The sequence below is a fragment of the Chelonoidis abingdonii genome, chromosome 7 (assembly GCF_003597395.2).
Source record: "Chelonoidis abingdonii isolate Lonesome George chromosome 7, CheloAbing_2.0, whole genome shotgun sequence".
NCBI lineage: Eukaryota > Metazoa > Chordata > Testudines > Testudinidae > Chelonoidis > Chelonoidis abingdonii.
Genome location: NC_133775.1, coordinates 80,924,370 through 80,937,276, shown reverse-complemented (window position 1 = coordinate 80,937,276; position 12,907 = coordinate 80,924,370). Strand labels below are relative to the sequence as shown.

At 41.7% G+C, this 12,907-nt stretch overlaps 1 protein-coding gene across 1 annotated transcript in view; it reads right to left on the bottom strand.

Moving 5' to 3' along the window:
• Positions 1–12,907, bottom strand: part of SLIT3 (slit guidance ligand 3) — an 811,806-nt gene that overhangs the window by 760,586 nt on the left and 38,313 nt on the right. Inside the window, exons 2-3 of the mRNA XM_075068072.1 lie at positions 10,449–10,520; positions 5,874–5,945 (exon numbers count right to left, since the gene is read on the bottom strand). Coding sequence (XP_074924173.1) covers positions 5,874–5,945; positions 10,449–10,520 — 144 coding nt within the window. The remainder of the gene's footprint in view (positions 1–5,873; positions 5,946–10,448; positions 10,521–12,907) is intronic.

Below are 12,907 nucleotides of genomic sequence, written 5' to 3'. Positions count from 1 at the left end.
TGAGGTGGGGGAGGATGGAAGCACAAGGCCACTCTGCACTTTAAAACTTAAAAAAAAAAAAACTTATTGAAGGCCAGCCTTCTGTTGCTTGGGTAATCCTCTGGGGTGGAGTGGCTGAAGGCCCCCCCACCACGTTCTTGGGCGTCTGGGTGAGGAAGCTATGGAACTTGGGGAGGAGGTTACACAGGGGCTGTAGCGGTGGTCTGTGCTCCTGCTGCCTTTCCTGCAGCTCAACCATACACTGAAGCATATAAGTTTGATCCTCCAGCAGTCTGAGCATTGACTCCTCCCTTCTGTCAGCAAGCTGACTCCATCAATCATCTTCAGCCTGCCACTTACTCAATTCAGCTCGCCACTTCTCCTCACACTCATATTGTGCTTTCCGGCACTCTGACATTGTCTGCCTCCATGCATGTGCTCTGTCAGTGTGGGAGGACAGCATGAGCTCAGAGAACATTTCATCCCAAGTGCGTTTTTTTCGCCTTCTAACCTTCGCTAGCCTCTGCGAAGGAGAAACATATGCAGCTGGTGGAGGGAAAAAAAGGGAGAATGGTGGTTAAAAAGACATTTTATAGAACAATGGGTACACTCTTTCATGGTAAACCTTGCTGTTAACATTACATAGCACATGTGCTTTCATTACAAGGTTGCATTTTGCCTCTTATTGAGGGTATGCCGGTTTGGTGTGAGAGATCACTCACACAGGGCGGAGCAACAGAATTCGGCTTGCAGGCAGACATGGTAAGCCACAGTCTTTTGGCTTCTTTAACCTTCATAACATGTGGGAATGGTTTCAAACAGCAATGCCCTCATTTCCCATACCAAGCACCCATTGGGTTGGCCATTTAAAATGGGCTGGCAATTTAAAAGGAGGGGCTGCAGTTTATGGGTTAACGTGCAGCACAAAATCAACTAACTCTCCACACGCACATCCAGTTCTATAGGATGATGGCTTCACCTCTCCCTCCACCGTGTGGCTAACAGCAGGAAACATTTCTGTTCAGCCACAGGCAAATATCCCAGCAAGAACAGGCACCTCTGAATGTCCGCTTAATAAAACTAACCTATATCAACCAGGTGACCATGAATGATATCTCTCTCCTGAGGATAACACATAAAGAAGGATGTTGTTTGAATGCCAGCAAACACCGGAACCATACACTGCAATGCTTTGTTCTGCAATGATTCCCAACTACGTGCTACTGGCCTGGCATGGTAAAGTGTCCTACCACGGAGAACGGAATAAGGCTGCCCTCCTCAGAAACCTTTGGCAAAGGCTTTGGGAGTACTTCCAGGAGAGCTTTATGGAGATGTCCCTGGAGGATTTCCGTTCCATCCCCAGACATGTTAACAGACTTTTCCAGTAGCTGTACTGGCCGTGAATGCCAGGGCAAATTAATCATTAAACATGCTTGCTTTTAAACCATGTATAATATTTACAAAGGTACACTCACCAGAGGTCCCTTCTCCGCCTTCATGGTCCGGGAGCACGCCTTGGGTGGGTTCAGGGTGTTACTGGCTCCAGTTGCACGGTGAGAAACAGATCCTGGCTGTTGGGGAAACTGGTTTCTCCGCTTCCTTGCTGTGAGCTACCTTCCTCATCCCCAATAACCGCGTCTGTGTTGCGTTCTACTCCACTGACGAAGTCAAAGCACAGGCTGGGATAGTGGTGGCTGCACCCCCTAGAATGGCATGGAGTTCATCACAGAAGCAGCATATTTGGGGCTGTAACCCAGAGCATTTGCCTTTCTGTTTTTTTGGTAAGTGTGCCTGAGCTCCTTAATTTTCACACGGCACTGCTGCAAGTCTCTGTTATAGCCTCTGTCCTTCATGTCCTTGGAGATTTTTTCAAATTTTTCGACATTTCGTTTACCGGAACGGAGTTCAGTTAGCAAGGATTTGTCTCCCCATACAGTGATCAGATCTCGTACCTCCCGTTCGGTCCATGCTGGAGCTCTTTTGAGGTTCTGGGACTCCATGGTAACCTGTGCTGATCAGCTCGCCACGCTGGCCGAACAGGAAATGAAATTCAAAAGTTCGTGGGGCTTTTCCTGTCTACCTGGCCAGTGCATCTGAGTTAAGAGCGCTGTCAAGAGCGGTCACAATGGAGCACTCTGGGATAGCTCCCGGGGGCCAATACCGTCAAATTGCGTCCACACTACCCCAAATTCGACCCGGCAAGGCCGATTTAAGCACTAATCCCCTTGTCGGGGGTGGAGTAAAAAAATTGATTTTAAGAGCCCTTTAAGTCGGAAAAAAAGGGCTTTGTCATGTGGACAGGTGCAGCGTTAAAAAAAAATCAAGGTAATGCTGCTAAATTCGACCTAAAATCGTAGTGTAGACCAGGCCTTATACTAATGCTGTTTCAGGGCCTCAGACCTGCAAGCTGTTTCATGAAGGTGGACACCTAAACACTCATGGAGACTCTTAACTTCCATTGGGTACTGCACAAATGTGGAGTTGGCCTATGCAGAGTAGGTTGCAGGATTGGACCTACAGCTGCAGAAGAACAAACATTTAAGTAAGGCAGACTAACTGCACACATTGGTTTAAACAAAACACATGTAAAACTATTTTTTCTTTTGATGCTTAGCCACCACAGAAATTGACCCTTTTAGTTCTGGCTTAGAAAGTCATAGAAGGTGGCAATGTTATAAAAACTAATCCATGGTGTAAAACCACTAAATAAAGTCTGCTTTTTTGATGTGCTGAAGACCTGTAGCTCCCATTGAACTTAATTGAATTGGAGTTATAGATGCTCAGCGGTAGAGAAAGTAAGACCCTTAGAGAACGTAGGGAGTGCAGAAGACAGCTTGCAGACTCCTTGTTGCATGTGGGTTTCCATATCTAACGGATACTATCAAAACCTAGTTACTGTCTGCAATATCATTTTAATTACCAAGTCTGCACTGCAGCTACTCATGTTGTGACTTGAAATCAGTGCTTAAGTCAGCCTCACGCTTTCCTCATCTGCCACAATTTTTGACAGAAATTTGCCCTTTGGAGGCTCTGCTTGTGTTGCAAGAACTAGCATCCATTCAATCAGTAAAGCTAAGTTTTTAGAGATGCTAATGGTAAAAGTAAAACAATTGGAAAGTTGTCAACAAGTATGTTTTTGACATCAATAACTGGAACCTACACAGACATTTAGTTTTATAGTTTTAGACTGATTTAAAGGAGGGGGAAAGACATCACAGGCAATAAATTTCACAGAGAAAACTCTGTCCATATTTTTAGTTAATAATGAGGCTTTTGCTTTGATGTCTAGACAAGTTCAACTACATTAAGAGAAAATAATATTAATTTAGGGTTAATGCCCTTTGAATGATCACTACTGCAAAAAAAAGCAATATATTTCCAATGTAATTTCAAATAAGAAAATGTAATGTACAATATTTTGCCAGGAACCAAATTACTCAAGTTTTTAAAAGTCTGACCCACTGCAGCTCTCTCTTAAAAAAGCAAACGATTACTTTTGCATCCACTTTAAGAGATCAAAAGCCAACTCTATTCCAAAGCCTGCAGCAGTGTAAGTGAAATTTTTATTTGTTATTTGAAATAAATTAAATGGAAAAAAGCCAGCTTCTCTTTTTTTTTTTAATTCAGCTATCATATTTTCTGAATTAACATTTTGTGGTGCTTGACAATAGTTAATAAAATAGTTTTTATATTGCCTAAAATGTTGCAATTTAGCCCTTACAAGTTATGCCAGGCTTTCCACAATTCCTTCTCCAAAGCATACTGATTCATAGCAAAAGATTAGTTTTATAGTTGTCTCCTATAAAATGACTTGAGGTGAACTACCAAAAAGTTGTGAGTTTCCCAATCTCTAATTTAAAGTACATCATTTAGAAAATATTTTAAATGACAGGTAATACTAAAAGCAAGGAAAGACACAGCATATGTATGATATAGAGTAAACAGTATGTAAGAGGGCAACTTGAGAGTTTACAGAGAGAAAATTTAAGGGAGGTATTCAGGTATCACATACCGTATATACTTGTTCATAAGCCGAATATTTTTGGTAAAAAAATGACTCAAAGAGCGGGGGTCGGCTTATAAATGGGTCTACACCAAAATTTGCTGATTTTAAACCCTATGGAATCATTGAATTGAATATCTAATACACTGTCGTTTTGTTTACCTGGAGCATCTACAGGCATGGAGCCCCTCAGCTCCTTGTTGCCGCAGTTCGACGTTCCCAGCCAATGGGAGCTGCGGGAAGTGGCATAAACAAAACGTCTCGACCTGCTAGCGGCTTACCCTGACGGGCCGGGAGCCAAAGTTTTCCAACCCCTGAAATATAAGGTCGGCTTATGAAAGGGTCATACAGTTTTTACTATTCTTACCTATCCATTTTGGGGGGGTCAGCTTATAAACAAACAGGCTAATGAACAAATATATACGGTAGCAGTTACTAGTAGAAGAATCCCATTTTTTATTTCTGGTTTCACGCAAACGAAAACATACAACATAAAGAAAAGATCAGCTTCCTGGTTATGCTCATCCATTTAAGTATCCTCGTAGTATTTTTCCCAAATGCTCCTTTTAGGCAGATGAGGAATTATTTAAAGAAATAAACAAATAGTGGGGAAAGAGGGGAGAAGGAAGTTCTTCCATTAAAGCACATAGAATGGATGTAAAACTTCAAGACTTAGTGCTGATATTTTCTTTCTAGAAGAACAAACTTTAGCTAAAACAATCATCATTTAGTGTGTCAGGTTATGCATTTATTTTGTAAGTAACTATCTGCTACTTCCCAGACATTTCCATGAACACAACATACAAAATCACCACTTTTGTATCCTTAACAGTCTTTTATATTTCAAGATCTGTTTTTCAAAGGAGAAGATTACAATCTCAGTGTGAATATTAACTACATCATTTCAATTTCAAGCACAGTTTTGTAACCAAAGACAAGCTATACATTTCTCTTATAAGAGTGAATCTTGAGTTGTCAAAAGATAAGTCGATGGGTAAAAAAAGCAACTCACTTGTCAATAACTAAGGCAAGGACTCAGTTGCTTTAGCACAGCAGACTTCTTTGTTTTATGTGTGTACACAAAATTAACTACTCTCCATGCCAATTTTGACAGAGGTGTTTTCCCACTCTATGCACTGTTATACAACAGCAGACCCACTCAACCTAAAAAAATGAGATTGGGGTTACCTTCATGCATAGAATTCTACACAGACACTGTTACATACCATAATACATGGCCAGTGGCCTTGTAAATGATGCATTTAAGATTATCTAAATCTTTTAGATCCATTTTGTCTTAAATCACTAACAAAAGCAGCAAACCAAGGGCCTTATTTTCTACTCAAAGTCCAATTTTAGACCTCTGGGACTCTACCAATATCAGTGCCATTAAATGAGTATAAAGCAAACATAGCTGTATAGATAATCTGACACAAGGAGTTCTATCCTAATATGGAGGTGCAGGGCATTTATACTATGGCAATTTCCAATAGTGCTGGCTATTAACACAACCCATCACCACTAATCTAATTAGATTAGAGAAGTCATCCTGAGAACATCAGAAAACAAAGTGAGATAAAATTTAGACTTGACTAACTTTGCCTCAGTGGTTAGCTATAATATAAATTATTTATTGATGGTTATAGTTTTCTTGACAAATTATTGTTAATATCATTTTGAAATACAATAAATCATGGATACCAAGGTTTGAATCTAAAACTCAGCTCTGTTTTAAACTATTCTTAACTCTAATTTATGTCAAGTGTTTTGTTCATTCTAGCCACATTATTTCTATAAGTCATTATAGAATGACACAATAAAAAGGATGCAGAAAATAAGGCAAAAAATATTTAGTTCTTGAAGTCAACATGTATGCAAAAAACATACTTACAGCCGTTCGAGTTGCTTTAGATCCTGAAATGCTCCACGCTCTATCATACTGATTTGATTTTCTTCCAAATGCCTATAATTAAAGAAATACCAGTTGAGAATAATTTAATAGAATGCCTTGTACAGACAATATTTTATTCTCTAACTTCTCTACACGCTGCTTGATTTAAAGTGCCGTTCACAGCAACACCAATGACAGTGATAGTGACAGACTGATGAACGCCCCCTCTACAGAATGGGAGTGTTTTTCTCATGATCACTTCTACCACCATCAGAAGATAAAATTTACAGTCCAAAATACATATCATGGGTAGTTTTTGCATGGATGTAAACTGCATCCTGATTACCAGAGCTAGTAACCACATTATTGGCTTTTAGTTTTTTATAGCCAAAACCCATTAAAATATTGCAATTAGTTTCTTATAGGCTTGATTCTGTCCCCTTAGTACTTTACTCTTCGCACTTCCAATCATTTTAATTTTATTCAGTGTAAGTAAGGCTGGAAGCCCACAGTCAACATCAGAAGATTAATGCAGGGCAAATAATCCAAACAAAGCATTAAGTGATAAAGTGCATGCACATAAGCATCTGCATGGGATTTCAGACTCCTTCGGAAGTTACTGAGCAGTTCCTATTCAGTGAGACTTCTCCAAGGGTGCCGGAGTGCCTGCTGTCTGTGACCACTGAAGACAGTCAGTCTGCATCACCGGGAATGGGAAAAGCTACCAAGGGAAGTGCTCAGGCAATCTGTCCCTTTTTCACATGCTTGTCTCTCATTTCCTCCCATGAGACAGGGCATAGGTGGGGATGAATCAGCTGAAGAGACTGGAGGCAAGTAGAAATGCCTGGAATAGTCTTTATTTACCATTATGTGGAATCCTGCTGAAATCCTGAAATTTATCACTGAGTGTTGTACTGAGGGAGGGGCGGGCAGACTAACTGACAGGTAAGTGAAGCCCCCACTCCACATATAATCTGCAGTGCTGTGACACATGGCCCTGGCACTTGGATTAGCTAGGGGATGGGGAGACAAGAGAAGAGGGCTTCTCCATGCCTCATGGAGCCGACTGGCTAGAGGGCTGCCAGGGAATCCTGCCTATATTTCCTACCACCATATTTCTTGCCGCACCCCTTGGCTTGAAGTGGTTTTCTTCATATATCGGGTTTACAGTTTGGCTCAATGGCTCTCAGCACCCCCACGATACACATTTTTCCAGTGCCATTGCTTGCCACCCGCTCCTTCCCGATTGGAGTATGGAATTGCCATTGGAGAAGGGACTGTGTGGGCAGACAGGGCACAAGTGGCTGTTGCAGGGGCACAGCATGCCAACAATCTGAGCTCAGGACTGCAGGGCAGGCCCATGGAGCAGTTGGTCCCTGTGATCATTATGAGCTTGTACCACATGTGATCATCAGCCAGAGCCCACAGGAAAGGCAGCACCTTGATCGGTGACTGATGGACTGGATGCTAGGGGCATTTGGCCTGTGTTTGCTGGTCAGTGTGATTGATAGTCACTGAGAAAAGTGTTGAAGTGCATGCTGGGTAAATTCCTGCCTCTCCAAAGTGTCGTTCTGGGGCGGGGGGGGCAGGGGGAGTCTCCACTCCAAGTAGTTTGAATCCAACTACATGCGCGCACACACACACACACGTAACATAGATTATGCCAGATTTTAACTGTATTTAACATGAATAACTCATATGGTACAATTTACTCGACATTTTGTACAGTACACAAAGCATAGCAGACAGTAAAAGAAACATTTACCAACAGTCACACTACCATGTCAATAAATGTTATTTTCACAAGGACCCCCATAGAAATAGTGAGAGCTGGGATATAAGCCAACAAACTTTATATGGCTCCAAGCAGCAGAAAAGTCTTGCTGTAGTAGTCTCATCCTGCAGGCGAAGTCAACAAAGCAGGGAAGTAAGTCTTCTAATAAATTTGACCTTTTTTTTATTTAGTTGTAGAATAGTTATAAGAGTTTATGCCATATGTTTTGAAGGAAGAGTGGAAGATATTTTTATTTTCATCACAATCATATTAACCATCTGTCCATTAATTCACAGTATTAGAAAGTTCATACACTTTTTATCTCCTAGCATCTTGTAGGACTTTAAGGACTAAGATAATTGTACAAAAGGTGGTGTAAAAGTAGTGTGTTAACTACAGAGGGCAAGTGGGTGAAATAGTAAGATTTTCCCTCACTTTCACTTTTAACTTACCTAAACCTACACTTCTCACAGGTGCTTATTTGGGGAAAGAGAGAGTGGGAAAACCACCTCTGACCCCCTCTTTTGTGCAATGCTAAGCACAAGTGGTTTTTGTTACTGGTCACTTTATAGGGCTTTAGCTTGAGGGCAATAAACTAGCTTATAGACTTCTTGTGAGCTAAATCGGACATAATATGGAATTGATGTTCTCCTGTTAGTTTGGGACACAGGGAATTATACAATGCCCAGCCAACAGGAGCTGGGTACCGAATTTTTCTCTACATAATACATTAACAAAAAGAACAGGAGTACTTGTGGCACCTTAGAGACTAACAAATTTATTTGAGCATAAGCTTTCATGGGCTACAGCCCACTTCTTTGGATGCTGTAGCCCACGAAAGCTTACACTCAAACAAATTTGTTAGTCTCTAAGGTGCCACAGGTACTCCTGTTCTTTTTGCGGATATAGACTAACACAGCTGCTACTCTGAAACCTGTCATAATACATTAACGTTACCTTCTTGTGTAAATGCTACACAGGCATTTCTGTCATATTATAGATTTTCCAAGAAAAAAAAAATCAGCAAGCCAGTTAAAGAAAACCAAATATGAACTCACTAATAAGACTGGTATGGTTATTAATACCGCTAAACTCCAGTTGCAACTTTGCAGTGCCACAGTGTCACTATAATCTGTGATTCACATAGCGCCCAATCTAAACCTAACTGAGACTAAGGCTATGTCTACACTGCTGTGCCACTATAAGGTATGCCATGTAGCCGCATCTCACACCCCAACCAACAAAAGTTTTAATGACAAAAGAGCAGTTTAAACATAGCATAAAATCAATGTAATCTTACTATTTAATCAATAGTCATTGGGAAAGGCCCATACAAGTTGTCTTCAAACTTCACTGAACCACTTTCACTAACTTCTGCAACAATTTGTGGCTTATACACCTCTCCTCTATTATTTATGTTTTACTAAGACATGGACCACAAACTATTGGCATTTGCATTAGTGACTATTCATGCAAATACTGGATTCACACCTCCGTTTCAGCAAAGCTCTGATCTGGACAATAACTTCATTATCTGACCGCAAAAGTTTTATTAATCTGAAGTTTATCCACATTATCTGGATTTAGCTCTGCAAATCTGGTTGGGAAATCTTGGGGGAAAAAACAGAGTCCATTAGATTTTAAGTGCTTCCCAGCTATCCTGACAAGTTTGGAAATATTCACGGGGAGGAGCAGGGAATGTGGCAGGAAGGACTTCAGGTTCAGGATTTCATTACTTCTCTTTGGTCCCAGCCAGAGCCATAGTCTAACAAACTGACAATTTACTATACTTTTTCAAAGTCCAAAGTTGAATGGCAGGGGCACTTTTCCCACTCTAATCCAATTATACTTCATTGCTGTGTGATTCCTCTACTAAGTTCTCTCCAGTTATGCACACTTCCATCTCATCCGAACTATATATATATATCTCCCAGTAATCCAATTACGTCAGCACCAGTGACATGTTGATTTGGAAAACTCAAATCACCAACATTTGTACTTTTAGACCTTGCTGCCCAATTTATTTCTTCTCTAGAAACAAATATTTGTGAATAATTATACTATAAATCCTTTGTAGCAAACTTAAATGAAAGCAAATTAAATTAATGGTGATATTTAAAAGTTTCACATCAGGCAAAATAGAACACTGGCCTTTTGTAACAGTTCAGACTTAATATGGAGCTATGGAAAATAATTTCTACCCCTTCGACTGATCTTTTCTTTTCAGGAATATGATTGGACCCGCAGCTGCTACATGTGACAGCAGTGACTATTGTTTTTAGCCATTTACATTCAGCCAGGAAGTATGGACTGTTTCCTTTAGATGTGACCCTTACAACTGTCAACTATTCCTTAGTCAACTCAAAGTTACATGGCAACTGCCATGTGTTCTGTATAGGAATACACCCTAAACCATCCCAAAAATGGAAAGAGCCATTTAACAGTGGTTTAAGAGTGATAAATTGGTTTAACTGAAGTACAATTCACTCTACAGTGCAAAAAGAAAAAAGTTTTAATCACAATGTTGATTAAAAATCAAGCAGAAAAACACCAAACTATAAACTCCAAATAATTTAAAATCAGTGTTCTGTTGTACTAAGGCACTGCATAAAGCTATAATTAAAGTTTTAGTTGTGGAAACTGTACAGGGTGTCTGATGTGGATGCTATTTCACAACTAGAAGATGTAAAATAATTCTATAGTACATAGAGAATCAGCAGCACACATCTTTCCAGGCACTTATTTTTGGAGGCTACTGGTCCAATGCAGCATTTTGAAGGCCAAGCTAGTTTTATACTCACAAGACATGAAGATTCTTCAGCCCAGCAAAGTCCATCTTGGTGATTCTTGAGATATTATTTCTGTCTAAGTCCCTGCAAAGAAAAGAAAACAGAAATTCATGTTCAAGTACTTTAGTATCTGCACAAAACTCTGTTTGAAAAGAATGCAACTTGTTCACCTGGGCATTTGTTTGTCACAGGGGTTCTCAAACTGGGGGCCGGGACCTCTCAGGAGGTCACGAAGTTATTACATGGGAGGTTGCAAGCTGTCAGCTTCCACCCTAAACCCTACTTTGCCTCCAGCATTTATAATGCTCTTAAATATATTAAAAAGTGTTTTTAATTTATAAGGGGTGGGTTGCACTCAGAGGCTTGCTAGGTGAAAGGGATCACCAGTACAAAAGTTTTGAGAATCGCTGGTTTATCAGCACTCAAAATTGTACAATTAGTTTTCCTATTAAAATCTAAAATGAGTATGAGTATATAAAATGAGTAAAGATTTACTAATACTGATGAATTTTGCTTCCCCCAATGATGCTACTTGTAACTAAGTTTTTGGGGGGAGATGGGGAGGAAGAGAAAAGAGTGGGATTTTCAATGCACCTTGACCACAGTGCACTTCAATAGGAGGTGAGTGTTTAACTCCCTCAGGCTGAGATTTTCTAAAGAGCTGGAGTAGTTTTAACAACGAGTCACTACACTGTACCTGACCCCACTCCAGGGATTCACTCAGTGGTTGCGTGCATTAGCCACGCTTGGTAGTGTGCTCTGTTTGCCACAAAGTCAAGAAGCCACACTGTAGCTACTCTAAACACTGATCTGACTCTAGCTTTGGCAGAGTCCCATGCAGCACTTGCAGTTACTGAAAGTAGTAGCATTTAACAAGGTTAGCAGAAGGGATAGTGGTGTGAGTCTTTGTGCCTTCCATCTAACTGTAACTTCACTTCTCCCAAGACCCTTGTGGGCAGTCCTGTAAAGCAAAAGCCTTAGTGTGCTCCTTGGGGCTCCTCAGACATTTGCTCCTGCCCATCTCTCCCTGAGATGAAAGCAGCGCTGGCTACAGCTTCCCATACAGTTTCTCTGAGGCCCCATCTGCCCTGCACTTTCATCCAGACAGGTAACGGCCTCATACCTCTGCTTGCAAGCTACAGTAACTCCTCACTTAACGTTGTAGTTATGTTCCTGAAAATACAACTTTAGGGGAAATGATGTTAAACTAATCCAATTTTCCCATAAGATTTAATATAAATGTGGGGGGTTAGGTTCCAAGGAAATTTTTTGGGGGCAGACAAAAGCATTATATACTGTACAGTACTGTGGTTGGGAAGTGCCCCTTGCTTACCCCACACAGGTACAGCCTGCTGCAGGCAAGGACGCTAGGAAGCACCTTGCGCAGCAGCAGCGGCAGCTTCCCCCCAGAAGAACAGGCACCAACTTTGCCAGGGGATGCTCCAGGCCTGCCTCTTGCAGTCCCTGCTCCACGCCACTAAATTTGTTAGTCTCTAAGGTGCCACAAGTATTCCTCATTCTTTTTGCTGATACAGACAGAAGCGGCGCCAGGGTTTTTGGCGCCCAAGGCAGGAGTTCTTCCACGCTCCTGGTCGTTGGTGGCAATTCTGTGGCCGGGGGGGGGGTTCGCGGCCTGTGGGTGGGTGGGGGGGGGTTGGGGGGGGGGTCCTTGCGCGCTCCTGGTCTTCGGGTTATTTTGGTGGCGGGTCCCAGAGCGAGTGAAGGACCCGCCGCAGAATTGCCGCCAAAGACCCGGAGTGTGGAAGGATCCCCCTGCTGCCGAATTGCTGCCCCCCCAAATCCTGGCTCCCTAGGCGACCACAGAGGTCGTCTCAATGGAAGCGCCAGCCCTGGATACAGACTAGCACAGTTACCACTCTGAACAGAATATCTGAATGTACTTCATCAACAGCGTACACAATTCTCCATTGCTGTTGAGCTTTTATGAGAGAAATTAAGATAGGGATGGAGAACAGTGTCTAGATATGGTTGGTTAAATACATAAATGTTATGGGTCATTCTTTAACGCCTACCTAGTGTGCAAATTTCCCACAATCTTAGCATATCAGGCTCTCTTAAGAAAACAGGGCAACCAGATCTTTGCACTGACAGAAGTCAATTTGTGGCAGAGAAATTACAGCTTTGGGGGATCAGAATTCTCCCTAGTTTCTCCTAAGAATGTTTGCATTTTTTCATCTCAGGAGTCAAAGCATCTTCTTTTTGGTATTAATACGAGAAGAGACAAAGTGGTTGAGGTAATATCTTTTATTGCAGTGGTTCTCAACCAGGAGTCCGGGGGCCCCTGGCGGGCTGCTAGCAGGTTTCATGGGATCCGCCAAGCAGGACCACTGTTAGACTTCCTGGAGCCCAGGGCAGAAAGCCGAAGTCCCACTGCATGGGGCTGAAGACTGGGTCCCTAAGCCCTGCCACCTGGGGCTGAAGCAGAAGCCTGAGCAACTTAGCTTCATGGT